Source organism: Neodiprion lecontei, chromosome 3 (assembly GCF_021901455.1).
Source record: "Neodiprion lecontei isolate iyNeoLeco1 chromosome 3, iyNeoLeco1.1, whole genome shotgun sequence".
Taxonomy (NCBI): Eukaryota; Metazoa; Arthropoda; class Insecta; order Hymenoptera; family Diprionidae; genus Neodiprion; species Neodiprion lecontei.
The window spans coordinates 33,112,133-33,134,527 of NC_060262.1; the positions used below are offsets into that span (position 1 = coordinate 33,112,133).

At 34.9% G+C, this 22,395-nt stretch overlaps 1 protein-coding gene and 1 long non-coding RNA gene across 4 annotated transcripts; one reads left to right on the forward strand and one right to left on the reverse strand.

Annotated features, from left to right (window-relative positions):
• Positions 1 to 2,721: 2,721 nt before the first annotated feature.
• LOC107219621 lies at positions 2,722 to 22,290 on the reverse strand. Of its 3 annotated transcripts, none has more exons than XM_015657894.2 (9): positions 20,754 to 22,290; positions 14,988 to 15,101; positions 13,501 to 13,863; positions 12,837 to 13,121; positions 11,265 to 11,670; positions 10,205 to 10,654; positions 9,651 to 10,029; positions 7,604 to 9,327; positions 2,722 to 7,148 (listed from the first exon to the last, which is right to left on the reverse strand). In XM_015657894.2, the coding sequence occupies exons 1-9, from the start codon at positions 20,997 to 20,999 to the stop codon at positions 7,075 to 7,077; spliced, it is 4,041 nt and encodes a 1,346-aa protein (XP_015513380.2). In that variant the 5' UTR covers positions 21,000 to 22,290; the 3' UTR covers positions 2,722 to 7,074. The 3 variants fall into 3 exon arrangements, with proteins under 3 accessions (XP_015513380.2, XP_015513379.2, XP_015513381.2); XM_015657893.2 differs by having other exon boundaries at positions 10,205 to 10,660; XM_015657895.2 differs by lacking the exon at positions 13,501 to 13,863 and having other exon boundaries at positions 10,205 to 10,660.
• LOC124293640 lies at positions 19,806 to 20,738 on the forward strand. The gene is made up of 3 exons (XR_006903515.1): positions 19,806 to 20,037; positions 20,130 to 20,278; positions 20,411 to 20,738. It is a non-coding gene; the product is annotated as an uncharacterized LOC124293640 (long non-coding RNA).
• Positions 22,291 to 22,395: the final 105 nt, after the last annotated feature.

The window sequence follows — 22,395 nt, forward strand, 5'->3', positions numbered from 1 at the left end:
TTAAATCATACGGTATTTTCCCTATAGGGTTTCATAGGAAATCGAATTCTCTACAAAAAACGTCTCTTGATTTTTGTCTGTAAAATCAACGGCTTACGAGTAATTGATGTGCAAACCTAATTTTCTACGAAAATATGTATATTAGAGTTGTTGTCAAATAATGATTTTATAAATATAACTAATTTTTCGATAACTTTTTATGAAGAAACGTCGATAAGAATAAATGTTGTCGTAGGTTTGATGAATAACAAACTTCGGCTGTTAGATTATTATTTATTCGGCGTCATCATGCGATTTGCACAGCAATTACTCGTAAGCCGTTGATTTTACAGATAAAAGTCAAGAGACGTTTTTTGTAGAAAATTAGATTTCCTGTAAAACCCTATAGGGAAAATACCATACAATTTAATCACACTTGGGAGAACCAATAATAGTGAAAAAAAAAATGTTTCCCATGTTAATCAAATGGGAAAACTTCAATGCCGTTGAGCCTACCTCTAAATATTTTTTGACAGCGCTCTCCTTGCGCGAGGATTTGTTTTTAGATGCGAACTAAAGACTTTTCAGGTGATAAGCCAAAAAAAAAAAATATCGCCCTAAAATGACACACCCTAATACATATATAGGTATTACTTTACGTATATATACATAGACATATATGTATATATGTATGACACCTGTTAAGGGACTTTGGCAACAAAATCGTTTCATTTGTATCTTTTTTTAAAACTTTTTTCTTTTTTTCTTTTTTTTTTTTTATAGCTAGGCGGCGCAGCCTCCTGTCATACATTCTCACACACTCACTCTCACAATTCGTATTTTTCGTATTTATTCATATTTTCTTTTTCGTTCAGTTTAATAATAAAATAATAATTAAAAAGACTGACATATTGCTGACACATGACAATCCCATGAATAATAATTAATAGTAGCTATTTTATATATACATTACAGAAATTTTGTATACTCAGTAACAAATTGTACAATAATACAAGGCTACACTGAGATCGTCAGACCGTTTTAACACAACCAATGCTGGCACGCTTTGGCATATACAGGGTCGTTTGTTTTTGTTCTCTTTCAACTTGTTTTTTTTTTCGTACTTTTGAAGAGAGACATCTCGAAGTTGAATTAGACGAAAAATAAGTCAAATAAATAATCAATATTAGAGAAGGAAAGAAAAAAAAACCTGTGACGTATATCATATTAACATTACACCTGAGATGTCGATTGCAAGTCCGATTATGTTCTAGCATGTTTGGAAAATCCCTGTACATCCAGAAATGATGAGTGGTAAATCTTATTTACATTATTTATACACGTGAAACGAAAAGTATATATCTCCGAGTTCGAGCAAACTTGTTAACCATAACTTGAAATTGATGGAATTCTAACGAAATAAACACAGAAGAAAGTTAGTTATAGTTTGTTCTAAACAAAGTACACGACGTGGTAATGCTGCTTCAAAATAATCCCAAACAAATTTCAAAATACTGTTATATATTTCAGCTAAATATAAGGATATTTTATTTAAAAATGGTATATATCGCAATTATATCCACATATGCATGTATACTGGAAGGTGTTTCTTGTTAAGAAGTTAAAGTTATAGTATCACTCTGTTTTATAAGACGTGTGTATTATGTATTGACGTTTGTTATTACTATTATTATTATTATATACAACTATATCCTTGTATCGCATTTATTTCAAATAAGCAAATATTCTATCAATTTTGACAACTTTGATTATATTTAATACATGCAATGAAACCGTAGAAAAATTAAATGTATATGAAAACAAAAAAATTAAAAAAAAAAAAAAAAAAAATTGACGAAAAAAAAAAACAGTTAACCGCAGTAAAATTTTTAAAACAAATTTATGGTTACAATATTGTAAGTACGTTCTGGGCATGATTTACCAAAGTATTACCATGTTATACCTTAACTGTGCCAGCCACGATACAAAATATACGGCCCAAGATATTTTTCAAGTATTTATGCACTATATTTTACAAACCTTTTGTATAATATTTGTGTATGTGTGTATAGTCATCAACTGACGGCACCTTATTAAATGAGTCTAATAGCTCGCGGTGCGACAAAGGACAGGAATTTTTACAACAGTTGTTACGAATCAGATTATGGAAACTTGAAGAATACCATTATAAAGATGAACTTTGGTGACGGGATTATCAAATACTGTGCAAATTAGGGTATTACTTCAATGTAGAATACACGAATGATTAATAATATCGTAGGTATTAGAAAAGTTCAATGAATTTGAACTTTGCATGAAGTGATATAATAAAAGAAACGAATTTTTTTTCACATCTTGATTACCTGCATTGTTAGACCCCAATGATGTTTTCTGATATCAAACAATTGGATTAGAATACCGCAAATTATGACTTAAACTTTCACCCCCTTTACTTCAAATTGTTTACTCTGTACACATAGGTGTTGGCTTTGATTGTATAAACTGGTTACACTCGACATATTATACTAACAATAATCCGAAATCATTAAGGGACATGCTGTTCGTTGCGCCAAGAATCATAAAATTATATCATTATTCAATTTATAGAATCACATACCACCTAAATTTTTCAAAACGTGTACCACTCAAAGAAGTAAAGTGGATTGTGACTTATAATGAAGTACGAAAAATTTTAAATTACATCTTTTTTACGGATGTGAGTCTGATATGTGACAACTGCAAAATATCAATGAAACTTTAATTCGTATATATATACAATATATTTCTTTTAAATATATTTGCTTGACTAAGGCTACACCGCCAGCTTTGTACCGCTCTTGTGCTGTCGCGGAAAAGCCAGGAACGAAAAAAAATAACAAAGAATTTGTTTCTCCTCGTACTTGATTTTGAGATTTCAAAAGCGAGAAACCGGAAAAAAAAAAAAAAAAAAAAAAATTAAAAACGAAGTACAACAAAACGTTATCTATTTCAAATAATTAATAATGAATAATTATTATTAATACTAAACAGACAATACATCATCATGCGCCCAGGTAAACCCATCTAAAGTAGTCTATATTTTCTTCCACTTCACTTTTTTATGAAGACATTCACATCACTCTCAAAATTATGTCATTTTTATTATTCATTTTTTTTTTGTTGATTTTTTCTCTTATATTTTACTTTGTCTTACAAGGTTGCTGTTTGAATAAATTATACGAAATCTGTTTCAAAACATCACAACCAGTCAACACAATTAAATTATGATCACCAAGCTGTGGAATGATAAACATGGCGTAATTCACAGAATTAATTCAGCTAGTTGAAAACTTTCGCACATGTAGTTATTTCTGCAGCATGCGACCTATAGGATGAACGGCAATATTATACTACAGATCGAATATTCTAATAACTGTGACACAATATAAGAAAATCTAATACAAAGCACGCTATATGCAATAATTAACCGTTAGCAAAATATTTTTTCAAAGTGCTATAATGTATAAAGGCTACCGGTTGCTCGATAATACCGCGATGGAGTTGCACAATTTTCATTGCTTTTAAGCTCTTTATCCCAAAATTTACAGTGATATTAAACATTCGAAAAGAGAAAAAAAAATCTAATAATTCTGTGAGCCATGTAATCACTGCCTAGATATACGTTACAGACGGTAATGTAAATTTGAGATGTATCATGTAATTTGTCAATTTTAATTAAATGATAAATTTCGATGCATAAACTATGCCATAATTTATAATATGTCTGACGTAATCCAATACTTAGTAAAGATGTAAGGATCAAGTTTAAATTGATTGAATTCAAAATAAAACGAACCAGCGATTAGCAGATACATAGCAATTATATAACAGTATGTTATACTTAAACTCTTTTTCGAAGAACATGACCTGTATGTTTTTCAAGTGATGATATTACGGGATTTTTTTCTTTCGGACATGTTTGGTTTTGAAGAACAAAACCGTACGACAAACGTTAGATGCGTCAGATCTCTATTAGTAGCTGGAGGCAATCCGTTCTCAATGAAGTGTTTGTATCACAAAATATACCGGCATTTTTGAGATTTTCAATCGCATTATACAATTTTGTAATATAAAGTGTGCTGAAGCAATCTTGATGAGATAATGAGAGCCTTGAACTTCGCTATCCTGATATGTGTTGTGTTCTTAGTTAGAGACTGTTGTTAAATTGGAATATTATTACAAGCACGATGAATTTTATTATGTAACAGAAGTTAATCGGACGGTAATTAGTAGTGTGTAATAAATTATTTGTCCGACTTTCGAGAAAATACTAAATGTTTTTATCCGTTCTAGTTGAAGATCGGCAGATCGCATTAAGCAAGTAATATAGTAACCAAAAGTTCTTAATTAAAATCACAGATATAAAAGAATAATTATTTACATTTTTACATTTAATGTTATAAACACTGTTATGTCTTCTTAAGCGTTGCAGAACACTAATTTCGATTAAAATAATAATGTGTTTGAAAAATGTAACATATATTTAATAGCATACTGAAATTCCCCACATGTCAATTATGTATTGTTTTAGTATTGACTTGTTAACATTCTCATAGGCGAAGTTAAGTGTCCAAATAAAAATTTGAATACCGAATAAGTGTTTGTCTGTTTTCTTTGAAATCGTCTTGCTTCGCATAGAGAAGTAACACGAAAAAATTTTGGAAATACTCATACGAACCAGGATACATGCTGCAACTTTTACTCAACAGATTTATTTTGGCAATGATAAGTATATCCAGAACTTTGATATAGGTACGTATACGTATATATAGACATACATGCATATACATATATACATATATATATATACATACATACACACATATATTTAAAATAAATTGGTGCTACGGAATTTCAGGATTTACCAGACATTTTATCTTTCAATAAAGACCAAGTTGTGATAGAATAATAATTAATCACGTCAAAAAAATAATATAGTAAAGGTTATATTACAATATTTTCTTGCAGGGACATTATTGATTGCAACAATCGTAAATAGAAATTTAGCAATTTAAATTTCCATGTACTAGTGATAAAGTTATTTTGACGAATTGAATCCTACTCCTTAAATAGAATAATACAAATTGTAAACTATAAAAAGGTGAACATGCCATGATAGAGAGAAAAATATATCTCTTTCGACTTTGAATGCAATGGTATAGAGCTTTAGACTATACAGAATAATGCAAAGTATGAACGCTTATACTAGAGGGTAGTGTAAAAGCTGTTCATGAAATTGTGATATCAGGAAAAATAAATAGCAGTTTCTTTTTCAAGCTGCTTCTTCACCTTGTTCTCATTTTGTAATTGCTTGGATTATTTTCATTGTTTTTCTTGATAAAGTAAACAACTCACAATGCCTGTAATTTTGGGTATTACAATAAACTTTTCTTCATGATTTTTACTGTATCGATTCTTTAATGCTTTCTATTCAAACAGCAACCTCTAAATCGAATTAAACATTACTAAATGTGATGACTACAGAGACATCCCATCTTTCACACATTACAAGCAAGTACTTTTAAATCAATTATTATTTATGATTTTTTTTTTGTTTTTTCTTTTACCAATAACCAATAACTAGTTATTTAATATTTATTAAATAAGCGGGTCTGTGTAAAAATTTAGTGCTCTTGAACACTTGGTTCAACATTTCCCTCATCTAATTTTAGTTTATACGTCCAAAAACAACTTGCTTATTATTATTATTATTCGTCATGTTCTCCAATGGAAGAAACTGTTGGTTGTCAGCAAATTTTTCTTTCGCTCGATTCACAAGCTCTCTACCACTTCTTTAACACCACGAGGTTCATCACACTAATTATTATTACTATAATTCATAATTTATACAAATTCTGCCTGGCACTCGTTATCGATACATCGTTCTCACGTTTCTTCGGGAACCAGCGAATATATGGCGGCTGTTTTCTATCACACTATAGTATCATTCGTGTTTTGAGTTCTGATTAATCGTGAATCAAAGCGTTACTGGTATTGCAAACACTTTGTTTTAATGAAGCATTAACATCGCACTGCCTTATTTTATTGTAACAATTGTTTGCTGTCCACATTGTGTCACCCGATTGTCCCGGAGTAATAGAGAATGTGATTAGGATCATTTTCACGTTTTCATTAGTTTCACAATATTTAAGTGTCATCAATTGGGATCTCACTTTCATTTCACACATACACGTATTAGTTTTTTTTTGTTTTTGTTTTTTTTTTTTTTTTTTTCAAGAAGTATTTTCAACTTTTAAGAATCCATATTGCCTTATTATTATCCAACGACGTTTTTTTCAATAGAATACAATGTTATGAATGTAACAATACAGTATGAAAGTCTTATTCACTCGCTGTATTTCCATTCGTGTTTAGTTCGAAACATAGAGTAGATATTTAAATTTACCATGTTCAATTTAAAAAAAAAAACTTATTCCTTTTTATTGAAAAAATTTTGAATAATTTTCAAACTATATACACGCCAATCTAATTTCAAAGTATTGTTACTTTATTTTCTAACGGTCTTTTGGAATTTTCACTGCATTTTTTTCTGCAACAGCGGATACAGTAGTATCATTTTTCTTATGTAACTGCTGCTCTATGTGGTTATCAAATTACTACTGCTATCATAATCTCTATGCGCAGTAGTGCGACAGACATCTGAAAAGTTTGTTTCTTCTTCTGTTTCCGATTTTCATTTTCCATATGTTTGTTAATTTTTAATTTTAAACGACTATATACACTTTTGACTATCTCCTTAGGCACAAATTGCGCCTCCCGGCTTTACTGATTTTTTATTCAAATCAGTACTTAATTGTTCATTAACCCCACTTCAGCGGCAAAGCATATTATGTAGATTTTTAAGTTATTTTAAGCTGTACAAGTACGATAATATGTCTCATTCGTTCACAGTACTTTATGTTTAGGAAGTGGAACTTGCATTAGCAATCAGTAGTGTCAATCATATTTTCTTGCATTCTGCCTCATACAGCTTCTTGTACCACCAAGGATTACCATATTTGAATAAATATTGATTTCTCTTCATCGCTATTTATCTCACTGTCCACTGTAGTACTGTACTCGACCAGTTGATGAAGTTACAGGCATTTCTCGCATGACATCTTCCCATGCTGTGTGGAGAAATCAGAAATAGTTAACAACAAATCATTAAATTTCTGTATTATGAGGATCCCGTGTTAAAATAAATATAGTATAGATTCACTATAAATTGATAAATAGATGTTTCACTTTGAAATATCGACTTCAATTTAATTATTATCTTTTATATTGCTACACGACATCATTATTTAATAAATTTCCCTTATTCGATAGTTTTCAACACATGGAATCGACTTCAAATTACTATTAGGATGTAAGAATTTTTAATTACATACTCTATCATTTTTAATTAATTCTACATATTTGTCTATAATTCTTTTCATAGGAATGTTTCAATTCTGATAGGTGAAATGAAATAAGAAATGATGGCATTTTCCAAGGGCACACTCTCGATGCAGATTATCTTGAATATCATTGGAAATTTTCACGATAAATCTATTATGAAAAATAGGGAAATGTGACTTACCCAATCCAACAAATGTAACAATTTTATCGTGATTGTACGTTAGAATGTTTACAGATTCTTCTGGTGCAACGTATCGCGCCAAAAAATCCTCCATTGGTTGCTGTTGATACTTTTCCATTATACCTGGAGGCGGTGGAGGAGGTAAATAAGTAGGTGGTGGAATGAACCTTGGAGGACCGTAACTCAAGTATGGCAGCTGTGGTACCACTACATGAGGTATAGGATGATGATGAAGTTGAGCGTGTGCAGGGTGCATTTGAAAGTTTGGTGGCGGTTTATCATATCTCAAATGTTTCTCAAACATAGGTGGTGGTCTGTCAAAATTTGGGGGAGGTTTATCAAATAGCGGAGGAGTTGTTGAAAATACCGAGCTAGCTTCCTGTGTTTCTTCACAATCATCAGACAGTAAAAGTTGTTCATTTATTTCAAACCCAAAAATCAATTCACTAGGGGATTCACTATTCCTTAATAAGTCAGGGGTAGCTTCATCTAACAGTATCACAGCTGGTCTTGACGAAGAAATCTTTTTATTCGATGATTGATTTTCCGTAGATTTTTGCGATTGTTCTTTGTTACTCTTTGTCAACTGTTTAGTCTTTTTCACCCCATTATCTTCACGATGGTCTGTTATCACATTCTGATTTTGATTACTCGCCACTTTTACAGAATCATGTTTCAAAATAGTTTGCTGTTCTTTCGTCAATTTTGAATTCTTGTCGGATTCGGTACCACTTTTCGTCGTTTCACCATCCAACATATTCTGTGTTGGTATTTTAGCGTTATTATACGATTTCAACTTTGGAGTGTCAGATTCTTCTTGTTGACCACTAGTTACAGTCTGAGGATATCCCAGTCGCTTTGACTCCTTATCTTCAGAGTGCGTTTGATTTGGTCCATTTCCTGATTTCCGGCTTATTTCTTCCTGTTGCTGGGTAACAGATTTTTTCAACTCTTTAGAATTCTCTAATTGCGGCTGGCTGGAGGCATTTTGAATATTTGGTTGATATGCCCTTCTTGGTCTCGGGATATTAATTCTTGAATTCAAATTCGCATCCTTGAGATTTGTGTTTTCTGGAGAAGTAAAGTTGTCCGAGTCCGGAGAATAGTAATTGATAATTGAGTTGTTCAATTTCGGTGGGGTCTGATTCGTTTGCGTTGTAGTCTCAGTCGAATTTGGGTTAGAATTATTCAAGTTCATGATTTTCGTTTCCTGAGCTAATCGTTGGTGCATTTTTTCAATGTCCCGAACGTACTTGAATACTTGAATGTTTTTATTAATTGCTTCCTCGTGGGCCTCAGCCTTTTTATTATCCGGCGAAGACTTCACTTTTGATAATACAGGCGATGGCGGTTTATCGAAACTTAAACTTAAACTATGTACATGGTTCGAGTTTGCAAAATTATGCTGCCTTATTTTTCTGTCAGAGTGTTGCAATTCGTCCAAACTTGGATAATAGTCTTGAGGTATTTTATCTGATTCGGACGGTGTCTTGGAAGGGACGCTAGGCCAGCAAGCAGCATTCAACATCATTGGCCCAATTTCTGTCATTTTTAAGACAGAGCTGGTAGAAATGTTTATTGTGGCCGTGCGTGCAATATCAGCGTAGCTAGCCTGAGGGGTGCCACCGGAGGAGTTGGTATTTTTAGTAAGATTATGCTTAGTTGTATTCGAAGTTACAGGGAGCGAATGAACGGAGTCTAGGTCGCTGCTATCTGATTTGTCACTGAAATATCAAATAAAAATATTCTCATTTACATTGAATAAAATGTAATTTTTTAAAGTGAAACTTTGAAACAAGCTATTAGATTGGCAAGTACATAGAATAACTTTACTAACTGGCGATTTTCAATAAAACTACAGGTACTTTTTCGGCATTGCGCATCGTTGCAAAGTCAGCAGACAAGCTCTCATTAATCATGACTCAATATAAAAATGAAAACTGTAATTTACTTTGTCCTTTATTTAGGTCTTTATAAAATAAAATTGTTAGTACTGCTAAAAATTTGCGACCGGGTTCCAACATATAATGTTACACAAACGAATTACCTAGGTGGCATACTGCTGGCAGATTTTCTCCTAAGTTCTGGAGACAATGGCGTTCTATACTCGTTATTGAATCCTCTAGATCTTTGCAGATAGGATGCCGTAGTAGTCAAATTTTGTGCTCGACCACCACTGGAACTTCTTCGTCGCTGTTTCTTACTTTTTTTCTTCTTTGTTACCACCAAAAAATCCGGTTCAGGCTCTGGTTCTGGGTTAATCTTTTTTATTGAGTTTCGACGAGTTGTATAATCGTCACCAGTATCATTACAATATATGGATTGCCCTTCTTCCGTACCCCAAGATCGTCGATCACCACGACAATCGACTGGTGTATCCCCAATACTGCGCTGCTTGGCGCGACGGAGTGCCACGTTTGTAGTACCTGCACGGATTGTTTACATATATATAAACAATATAACATTTTAACTGAGTATCAAGATATGCGACTGAGAAAAAACCTAGTCAGGCAAAAATAACTTTCCAAAGGTCTGAAGACAATTGGAGTATTGCTAACAATAAAACATGACATAATGATAAATGAAAGAGCAGTAGCTTACCGTGCTGACTTGAAATACTGCTAGCACCACTGGAACTTATACTCTTCTCTGCAGTGAGATCTTCCAGCTTTGTTTTAGATATTTCCTCCAGTGAATTAGATTTTTGTAGCTTGGCTGGCAGCTGCTCTCTCTTTGCATCCTTTTCTCTGGGTCGTGGTTTCGGTCCTGAACTTGCTTTAACTCTGACTGTATTGGTCGTTTTACCTTTCTTGCCTTTTGACTCTTTGCTTTCAATAAAATTAATCAAGCTATCAATATCCATGTTGCGGTGACCTTCTATGGTTTCAGCTTTGTAGACGATGACATTTGGTTCTTGTGCATGCTTTCTGCGTGACTTTTTGCGTTCGTTGGTATATCCCTGTACAGCATTTCCGTTTTCGTCGAAGGCCTTCTTTTCACCAGAGCCAGATGATTCCTTCACTGGAATGTGATGAGTCGCAAGCCTGGACACTGTTTCTGTGCATACAGCACGCAATGTTCATTCAATGCAACTATTTCTTGTCAGTTTATTGATTTTAAATGTTAGAGACTACTTTGAAAATATCAGCTTATTGTACAACGCTTTGTTTTGCTTAACGAAGTACGTGTTACTCATATTATGTTCATATAACATATTAGAATCTCTCCAACGTTATAACGGTCGTGTCTGACTTTTACATGCTAATAGACAATGTTAGTATGCAGAAATTTGATTATCAAATAGTTTTGTCAACATAAATTTACAACTTCAAGAATAAAAATTTAAAATATCATAATTCTCAGTCAATTTCAAATTAGAGGGTTAGACAATTTTTTTGTGCAAATGATTTGGTTAAGTTCCTTTTTTTTCATATGTACGAAAAACGGAAAATCGACAATTTGTTTTCGCAATAAGAAAATAACACAGGTAATTGTGTTATATTTAATAATACCAGTTCAGAGTCTAATTATTACTTTTCAATATTCATATTCAAATATTTCGCGACACATAAATACAGATATTTACTCATGCTCAAAGTCAGTTATAAATACTCGCATAATGACAAGAAAGGAAGTAAAAAAAAAAAAAAAAAACACTCACCCATGGCAAGATTTGGACTTGTCGTTGACCAATTAACAGGCATCATAGAGTAAACATTGGACACTGGAACTTTGCCCTGCTGAGAATTAGTGCCGCCCGAAGTACCGCCAACAATACATTTCACAGTATTGTATGTTTGAAATTGTCGAGCACTCGTTGCCTCCGTGCCATTGACAGTTACTTTTGATTTGTCTTGTTTGCTATTATTTTCACGTATTGGAAACTCTATACTGCTGTCAACTGGTGTCTGTCCAATGTCGAATGTGGCGTGAGTAATAAATTGCACCGGTAGACGTGGTTCAATAACTTTCATTTCTGTTCCCTCGTCATCTTCCGCTTCGATAGCATGAGGGCGCTGTGTGCCACCCCCTGCCCCTGCTGCATTATGCTCTCCAATACCACCTACCTGTACAATGATAAGTGTTTAAATTTGCAAAGTAGTTTAGGCAGATAAAATAAAACCGTATGGATATTAGGATGGTCCTTAAAGAGGTTATTTTAGAATTTTGACCAGGCCACCCCCAAATCGGTTCCAAATGAATAAAACATAATTTGTGTAAAATCTGAATGTAATAACTAACTCAACCAGGATGGATGTTGGTGAACATAAATCCATTTTTAGTTTCGAATTTGAGCAAAAACCACTAGTTATTATTGACAATGGAAAATCAGTGTGAGAAATGAAATATTACATCAGCTATTTGAACAGTACTTCCACTGGAGTAAGGAAATGAAGAAAAAATCGTAACTTCGGATATTGATACTCCTGAAACAATTCAAAACTGGGCAAAAAAAATCCTCGAATATTGGAGGTAAAAAAAGTGACCAATTTATCATGTTGTCATGAAGATCCTGATGATACGATGGAGTACAGGATTATTCATCTCGGTATACCTTCACAGCAGGAAACTGTTTCGCAGTTTATAAATCATATAATCGCCAGCGCAGTGGAGTGACACACCGTGGCCGTAGCACCAGCACTCCTTGCATTACCCCCTCCATGCTCATACTTTGGAGATAAACAAAAATCACTATCCGCGAGAGTGATCAACCACCAACTTCTATTTGTAATTCAAAATTATTCGTCACTTGTTCTATTTCCAATATTTGAAGAGTTTTTCTGCCAAGTTATGAATTGTGTCAGGAGTAACAACGTATAAAGCTATGATTTTTTCTCCATTTCCCTACTACAATAGAAGTATTGTTCAGATGCCTGATGTCATATTTCATTTTTCAAAGCGATATTTCATCGTCAGTGACAACCAGTGGTTTCTGTCCAAATTCGAACCTAAAAACGGATTTATGCTTAGCGGCGCCCCTTCTAGTTGAGTTACAACGCTCAGATTTTACACAAATCATTTTTTATTTATTTGGAATCGATTTGGGGGGTGGCCAGGTCGAAATTAAAAATAAACATTTTACAAACCACCCTGATGGATATATCTAGAAACTCAGTATTTTGGAAATTAAATGTGAGCGATTTAATAGCAATACCAAAGTAATTGTGTCCTATTATAGGGATTGATCCTCTTTACTTGAAGCAACGATTTAATGATACTGATCAATGCTAACCTCGACATCACTAAGGTCAATCACCATATAATCTGGTTTGGGTTCTGGAGGCGGAGGATCCGATTCGACCATTTCATTTGTAATTTGCTTCCCTCTGCCTCCTCTCTTATTGTCTTTTGACTCTCTGTCTCCGTCAGCAGCCTGTCCAATGTCAATTTCTCGCTTGTTTTCTTTTCTTTCTTTATCTTTGTCCTCTCGTTTCAAACCACTGTATGAAGGTTTGTCCAGGGATTTGGATTTCTCTTTATTAGCCCAATCGTACGATGTCCTCTTGTCTGCGAAACCCTTTTCAATAAACATACAAGAGGCTATAATAATTGTACATATGTCATCGCATCAATTTTGTTCGATATTAAAAAAATTCGAAAAATTTTGTACAGATTGGGCCATATATGTTTCCTCAATCAACAAAACAACACATCAATGTGATTAAGATAATTTCTTGTGTGGATTTGTTTGTATTTGTAGGTCTGAATAAACTTATCTCGAATACGAAAGTACGATTGAGTATTTACTTTCATGCAGACATGAATCACCAACATAGAATACAAAACAACTTATAATAGTAGAAATAGTGATTTAATATTAAATGAATGATGTAAAAAAAAAAGGACAAATAAAAAAATAAAAAAAATTAACGATTGTTACGGCAAACCTTAGCTACCTTTTTGTCAAACAGTATATCCAAATTAGCTAGCGAAGCTAAACTATGGGATGCATTGACATTTGACGGTAGGGATCCACCTTCTCTTTGCCTAGCAGAAACGCTAGGACCTGTATGTTTTTTACCCTTTCTTCTACCCCCACCGTATATGTGGCTGCAACCAGAAGTTAAATATGTGAAACTACTGTCAAATTCAGAGCTGATTGGCTGGGCCAAATTTTGTAATGACCCTCCGTGGGTAAGGCGCTCAGACACTGAATCACGTTTGTTTCTTCGTCGGTTAGAGCCAGGGAGGCAGCGGGAATTGGCTACCGCTCGATGACCTTCTTCTGTTTCATCGGCTTCTGCCTCTTGAAGAAGTTCCTGATAATAAAGGACAAAAATTTACCATTTGCCATGTAACTGTGATAAAAGAATTGCTTTAATTTCTCATTAGTTTCAAATTCGTTAAAGTGCATGAGTGGCAAAAAAAATTCTATGGTTACATTAGGACTGCGGTGCTAGGACGTATTTTTTAATATGTGGTGTCGAACCAAAACATTTCTATTTTCACTTAAAACTTGATTCCGCGAATCTGATAAAAATTCAAGTTAATTGAATGACAATAGATAATAGTGAAGAAACGTGAGAAAAAAATATAATGGTGCAGTAGTGCATACTTCAAAAGTTATTTCTTAAACCAAGCCATTCTAATGCAGATAATTTCACTATATTAATGTCATGACCATCTTTACTTAAGCATCAATCTAGGACTACTGAAAGAAATATACCCTCAGTTAGAATCAGCTTTTATTTAGAGGTTATATTACTTATGACAAAAAATATTAGGGAGAAATGATTTCTCATCTCAGCTGGGAGTAAACTAATAGTGGAATTCCCTAAAATTGTGTAAATTGATTATTTGATGTATTGCCTGAACGGTGGGGGTAGTTTGGTGTTGGTCCCAAAATTCGATAACGATAATTTATTAAAACCAATATGAATGTATGAGATTTAACTGATGTAGTCCAAAATTGATGATAGTGCGTTAACATTTGTCACGAATTGAAGGGGTGGTACAGTTGAGCTGCGAGGTAATTTAAGAGTATTGGATAAATCAGCAACACATTGGTTTCTTATATTATAAAAAAAATTTATCATCTAAAGACAAAAACCGATTAATGTAGAATTGGGTTGACTAATGTTATGCTTATGAAAAAAATAAGTTGTTTGCATCGCTACTATACTATATCATACTAGATATATAATAGAAAATAATGATTCTGCATTCAACTGATGTCTAGCAAGTCAGTTTGTATGCGTTCAGCTACGTATCATAATTCCAAAAGTCTTAAAAAATTCAACATGTTATTCTAATGAAAATGTGACAATCCAACGCCATGAAGAGAAAGTTCCGAATCATGTTGTATGTGGTGGATACAAAAAGGACTTTGTGGAACTGTGTGGAAGATAAAATAATTGCAAAGAGAATTAAAAATTATTGTTACCTTGAAAAGGTTTGATTTTCCTTCACGATCTTTAGGACACTTGTAAGTTATGGCTTCATCCAACAAAGCTCGCAGTTCACCTTCATTGAGAGTCGATAATGTTGCAGGTTCCTCCTGAAAGTGAAAGCAGGAATGTGAAAAAACTATAGTATCAATGCAAACTATACATGGCTACTGATAAATTCGATAAATTATATAAATAATGCAGCTTGCTATACTTCGTGATCCAAGACAATCGCTTCTTGAATGCTTCATCGTGATGGTGTCAACAATGAGATTTATGTTACCTACACTAACTGGTAATACCTAAAATTAGCAACGGCCCTAACAATGACTGATGTGCAAGTTTGCAAATGGAAACATCCAAGTCCAAAGGTCAGAAATATATTAAATGGTTAACTATTTCTTGACATACATGCATTGTTGCAGTGTTTCAGGCAAAATTTGTGTTGAACTATTTGGTTCAACAAATCAAGAATAAATCTCTAAATTTTGGTAACATTTGTTGACAAACTTTAAAAATGCAAGCAGCGAAATTTAAATTTAAACATAAGATAGCTGCATATATAATTATTCCCGATAATGCAATGACAGTTTGTAATTGGAAATAAAGCAATACAACGTGTGACATTATAATTGATGTGAAATCCAAAGGCCAGACAGTATAATAAAATTATGTCCGTGGAAGTTGATAATGAGGACCTCAAAGTATTTTCAGATATTTTTAATTGATTTATGATTATAAGTGGGAAAACTCATTACTGGAATTTGCTGTGTAACAGCAAAATTGATTATAGGTATATGCAGCAGGTAAAGTCACGTTCGTTTCTGTGGATGTGACGAGTCTCAAGGTTGCATGATCATTGCTTTGTGTATCTATTTCTACGTTCTTGTTACAGATGAATACAAACATGTACAAGTTTTTTTTTTTTTTAAATAATAAATTTCAAAATTCCTATACTTAAAATTTCAACAATGTTAGGTGATTAGGTGACAAAATAAAAAGGCAGATAGAAGAAAAACAAACTTAGCAAGATGACGAATGTCAGACATTCAACCAAATGTGATTAAACTAGGTGATACTATTTCCGATAGTCACATTCGCTAAAATTTAGAAAAGAAAATATAACATGAAATAAACCTTTTTTATGCTCAACTTCGACATGTGGATGTTTTAAAAATAATTTGTACAGCCAACGACATCAGACACGTGTACTGTTTATGATATTTGGAATGAGAACAAAATTCAGAAATTCCTTTGTGGAGATGAAAATACATTTTCTTTGTTCAAGCAGAGACTAAACTTATATACCGCAGAATACACACTGAATTTTTAAAATATTTGCACTACCTGTCAGCCGTCATGCTTTCCAAACTTACATCACAAGCTGACTCGATGTTTTGAATGCACATTTGTTGATTATTCATCACGGAATTATCAGTTCAGATGCATTTTAATCTGACGTAACTAAGGCCAAATAACGTCAATAAACTCAACACCATGTGAATTGTACTGATAGCTATCGCATTTGGACAACGAGATCCATTGTCGCAATATTTGTCAGTGCAATTTCTGAATATGGTCGCAAGAACACGTTCTGGTGTGGGATAACAAATAAGGAAAGTATGTCAACTCAATATTGCTAAGTTTAGGGCCTCCTCGGCCTTAATAGGTAACATTGAGCAAAATTTCTTTTCAATGACCTTCAACTAACTGCACACATTTTGTTAATTGTATGAATAGTTAGTTCGTTAGAATTGGATAGCTGGTAAATATTCATTTTAATAAATAAATCGACAAAATTACCAAACATGTTATAATCCAATTGTGTTTGTGACTAGCATAGAAATAGTTCATGACTAGATAAGTACGGATATACGCAGATTTGTAAAGTAAATTTAAGGTTTCACTTATTGGATTCTGTGCTGGGCTGATATATTGAAACTGTCTGGTCTAACACGCTTTGTGTACAGCATTATTACAAGCCTACTTGATATCACCTGAATCAATTAATTTTCATTAATTGTGAATAACTATTGGAAAATTAAATTAATTTTTGTGCAACTCTACAAACTTCACAATATTGGTGATTTAATGGAATTTACAATGTCCACTAATGAAATTTCTTTCCACAAAACTGTAGAACATCACCTTACTTATCGATCAAGGTTAAACATGAAAAGTAAAGTTACAAGTGACTATTTATGCAACGGAAAAATGATCAAAGCTGGATGACTTGCTCTTTCCTATTGTTGGTTTTTGGAAACCATTTTGAAACAGCTTTCATCACATAGATATTATACTTAAATAATCTTCTTCCTAGCTTAAAATTTGGAGTCCAAGGTCGTGCAAATATTTCAAGCAAGTTTTCAATATCTACTTTCAATGAAAAAATAACGATTAATAAATCGAACACTATAAGCTGCTTATGTGTATGTATAGGATACAGGTAAAGTGACTGGTATCGTTTTCTAGAACTGCCAGAAACATTGGATATAATTGTTATTTATAATCTTCACTAAAATTCAAAGTGTGGTTTGTATTTGATCTTGGAGAAAAAATTTTTTACAGGACTATTTCTTCAAATAATTTATTTCTTTGTAATATACTATTGCATAATCGAAAAACAATCGATTGAAAATTGACGGACAATTGGATTTTTTTTATTAATCAAGTCAACGAATATTTGACAAGAAAGACAGAAATAGCATCACGGAAAACATATGTAACAATTCAATATTTTACGAGGGCTATCTTCTGCTTATTAAAATTCATTCAACTGTCTAGAAACAGTGAATTTTTATGCAACCATACAAGGTTAGTGTAAATAACTAAACTGTGGTATTGACTTGAAACAAATTTGTATAATTAATATTAGAAGCAGTATATTATAAGCATATCATATTGCACTGCCACTGGCACTGCCTACATTTAACTAACATATCATTTATCTACGTGTAACAATGATACCATTACGGTCTGGTCGGATACAAAATATTCTCTACATGGTATTCCACACCCACATCAACAGATACTTTTACGATTAGTGTAATTCTAAAAGTTACTTTGAAGACATATTTTTGAAGTGAATAACGCGAAGCTATGTCCGATATATGCAACGCATTCTTGCATGGGTATCTCTAATTTCATATCAGACTTTCGAGGCATGTAGGTACTCGTGCACGGAAATTGACGATTCGTGCAATTCAACATTTAACTTCAGGATTTTTGTACATGTTGTGCAGAATAAAGATATTTATATCTTTATGCGTGGTCGAAAGTGATGGAGTGTGCATATTCCACACAGGTTATTACAAACTACTGTTTCCAAAACTCTCTTACTTTATTCTGAAATATGATTTTGCTTGCATGATTGTCAAAGCGCTTATACATGTTATGAAAAATAAAAATATGATACCTCAAATAATACCCGTGAATAATCATACATTTATCTGTCGAAGGCTGCGATCAGTAATACAGCAAAATAATGTTCAATTAATGACTTGTATAGAATCTGGCATGAAAAACTGCCTGTAAACCAAGTTTAGGTCATTGGAACTGGGCTGCTATTCGATAAAATATAAATATTACAATAGAAAAGGTGAAATTTTAGTGAATTTTCCCAACTCTTTAAAAAAATATGGAGCAAGAGCACGGAGTAGCGACTCTGGCAAGATGCACCTTAACAAGTGTAAGAAATCTAGTCAATCCAATTCAAGAATCAATTATCTAGTCGAACGATTGATAAAACGTGACCCACTGCGGCGTGAAGTGTGACTGGTGGAAAATTGTGTTCAGGGTGTTTGAAAATACAGTGAAATCATTCGGTTGTTGAGAAATCGAGACAACTGTTACAAAACAAGGTATCGGAGTGAAAAGTTTTTCCTTGCAAAAGAGTCGTTGAAACAATTGAAGATTTACTTACAAGTTACAAGCGAAATGATATGCAGTGCTGGGCAGTACCGGCTACGGAATTTATATTTTTAGAGGGCACCTGGGTCGGTGTACAGTAAAACATTCGTTCATTCCTTGCACCATTCCCGGACACGGACACCCCGAAAAACGGTAAACGTTAAACCCACCGAACGCGAGAAACGAAGGCAGTAAATGAACCGCGACGAAAATAATTAAAGAGATAACAAATTTGCGACTAATTTATCGGTCATTTCGACGAGCGGGCGCGGCGCGCTGTTAACTCTGGCCGCCGCCATTAAACCCGGAGCGCGACCAGATCAGGGCCGAGTTACTACGTGGCCCTAAGAACGTATGGAGAGTAGGTGTAATATATTTGCAATATTTCACGTGTTTTGAAATTTTCGATCGAGGAAAAGAGACTCTTGTGAGAATTGAAAATCTGGGCTATCGTGTAAAGGACGGTGAAGAGCGACGGAGAGTTCGAAAGATTTCAAAGAGCCGCATTTCGTTTGAAGTTTGAATTTTTAAACAAGAGGGATTTAACGCGAACGGATTGATTTGATCAAATTGCAGGAGATTTCAGCGATTAATTACCGAATTGACGTATCGTTGCGGATCGTAATGGTCACTGCCATTTTCTACGGCAATAGGAAAATAGGGCGCAGGCTTTTCGTCGGGGGGTAGATAAATAGGCGTGTTGTAAATACGCAGCCTGGAACTGGAACGGCAATCAATGTTTCTTCGACGGCGTACGGTGAGTTGCATTTGCGAATGTAGGTGTACAGTTAGTCACCTACGGCCCTGGTTCTGCACAACAAGGCAACTTGCCAAGAAGCAGCGAGCAAGCAAGCTATTCGCAAGTCGCAATGCTCCCTACACACACCACTTTGATGTCTCTGCGCCAGTAGCGCCACATAGGAATCTTTGAAATTCAATTCACCCTCCGGCGGACAAAGGATTTTTGAACATTTTTTTAGGTCTCAGGTTTGCCCGTAATCATCTAAGGTCATAAACAAATTATACCAAAAACGAACAACCGCGAGATTAAGAACGTCGATCAATTCCCGCAAAGTGGTGCAGAATCGCGATAACCATTACCTTGCATTTTTCGCCACGTAGAAGTATCTGATAAATGTACGTACACGTTTAGCGTGAATATATGTGCGCGACAATAATACTCATCCAAACGAGAAAAAGAGATTTTAGAAAATCTTTTACACTTCCAGCGAACAGCTTAAAGCGTTGATTTAAAATATTGAAACCCGAGATAGATGGTCTCGAATTTCAAACGTCCTCGCCACCACTACCACCACAACCACCGCCGTCGTCGTGGTCGTCGTCAGGATAACTACGCATGGCTTGAAAAGACCTCCCTGTAAGTATTATTACTGCGCATCCGATGGTGAACTCATTGGAGAGGGTTGAAAATAGCAGATTTTCAAGCAACTTTACGCGGACAAATTTCGTCAAGCTATCACGGTTGATCAGAGGTTGTTTTCACTTCTAGGTTATCCGACTGTTGCGAGTTATACAACGCAGGAGGGTGTAAGTGTCTAATAAAAACCTAGACAACGTACGGAGCGGAATGACAAAGATTAGAGAGAGAGAGAGCCGGAGAGGGAGAGGGAGGGAGGGAGGAGAGAGAGAGAGAAGAGCGAGCGAGAGAGAGTACACCCGACGTTTAAACGGTTGTTCAATAAAATATCGAAAATGCCAGGGTTACAAACGATATAAATCCTTGTCACGTGATCGGCATGCATACTTGATTACATACCTACATTACGAAAGAATCGTCAAGGTATCAGGGAATTGATAAAAACAGGTGAGGGCGAAATGCGGACGCAGCTTACCTGCTTGTTTTCCGAGCCTGAATTACCAGGCACACTTTGGACCGTCGAATTAGAATTTATTTCACTAGTTTCGGTGGTCACAGTCACGACGGTATTAGCTTCATTTATCGTGGCAGCCTCTGTGCTCGTGTCGGCTGTCCCTACGCGGTTTTCATCGGTTTTGTCGGGGGCTACAGGTTCTTGATGATGCTCCGGCCATGGGGCCATCTTGCTGGAGCTTGACAGAGATATATCTTGTGTGTTCATTGCCTCATATCTCCGACGTGTTTTAGGGCCGTACGGCCGATAATTCACGGTATACCGTCACCATTTAGGTCGGGTAATACGTCCAGCGCACGAAACCGGAGCCACAACACAAATTTTATTTACAAATCAATCGAATTACATGGAAATACGGCATTATACCGAGGCTCTGGGGGTCCCTCGCCCGACATGCTGGACGTTGTGGGCTAGTTTAATCGCTCGGGGTAGACATATCGAGAAGGCGAGCATCGATTAGTCGAAGACCCAACTCCCGCACAATGTTCAGCTTGAAATTCAACCAAGGGGAGGGAACGAATGCGTTTCTCGGATTTCTCCCCTTGTTAACGGGAATTTTGGACCGCACAGTTTCCCCATGAGAAAACCCGAGGCCTATTCTAGCACGAAAATGGTATCGTCCGCCAAAAAAAATCGAAACACAAGACGCCGCCGTCGATTGGTCGAAGTTACGAACGCGTAAACGCCGTTTTATTCGTATGCCGCTACTGTTACACTTTTACCTCACTCACCACTTCGTAACAAATGTTTAATTAACCTTGAAAACGTTTGTCTTAACATGACACGTTCGGGTAATCATACGTTTACCCCTGCAGAATGCGATTTCAACGAATCAACTTGATTCGTCACTACTCCGTTATCGATCGCTCGAAACAACGCATATCCTAACCACAAAAACAAGAGGTTGTCACTTGGCGATTATTCCTGTGAAACTAAAATCTCCGGTTCGTTGAGGCGGATCAATTCGAGATTCCCTGACCAGTTTCACGCGTCGACAATGTTCACTGAGTTGCGTTAGTTAAAAGAACAATTAAATCTTTCACCATTTGGTCAGTTTTCAATTTTGTTTAATGAAAATAAGAAGAAAAAAAGACACATCTATGCGTATTTAATTCACATTGTTCCCATCGACAATACTTATGTACCCACTCAAGTTCACAGAGTACTTATTCTAACGATTATATGACAACTAATATTATTTACACATTAATGTTAGAACATCGACGGGACAGCATTTTTACGTAGAATTATCGTCTTTCACCATTTTCCCAACACAATAGCAACACGGCTGCTGTTGCTTCGCTTTTGCGCATACGGAGAAACAGTTAAATTGCAATGGCCTCGCAGTTCGCATGTACATACATACGTCGTCTGGTATCAGTGCCGAATCAAGCTGTCGTGGGGCCCGAGCTTTAGAAATTTTCAATACTTTTTCATCTCTATACGGTCCCGCGCGGCAAGGAACTGCGCAAAATTCACTCAAGTTCATTACTGAGAGCCGATTACCTTCGAGGAGAATATTAAACGTTCGCGAAAAGATTTACCACACTTACGCATTAGCCTCTTGAATTATACGTTACTGTTGGCTGCGTGCGTCACTGAA

Excerpts from the sequence above, each read along its gene's own strand:
- LOC107219621 (XM_015657893.2), bottom strand. The coding sequence starts at position 20,999 with ATGAACACACAAGATATATCTCTGTCAAGCTCCAGCAAGATGGCCCCA. Across the intron at positions 10,661-11,264 it reads AAGTCCAAATCTTGCCATGG|AAACAGTGTCCAGGCTTGCG; the intron begins GTGAGTGTTTTT and ends CTGTATGCACAG. Across the intron at positions 9,328-9,650 it reads GCCAGCAGTATGCCACCTAG|TGACAAATCAGATAGCAGCG; the intron begins GTAATTCGTTTG and ends TTGATATTTCAG.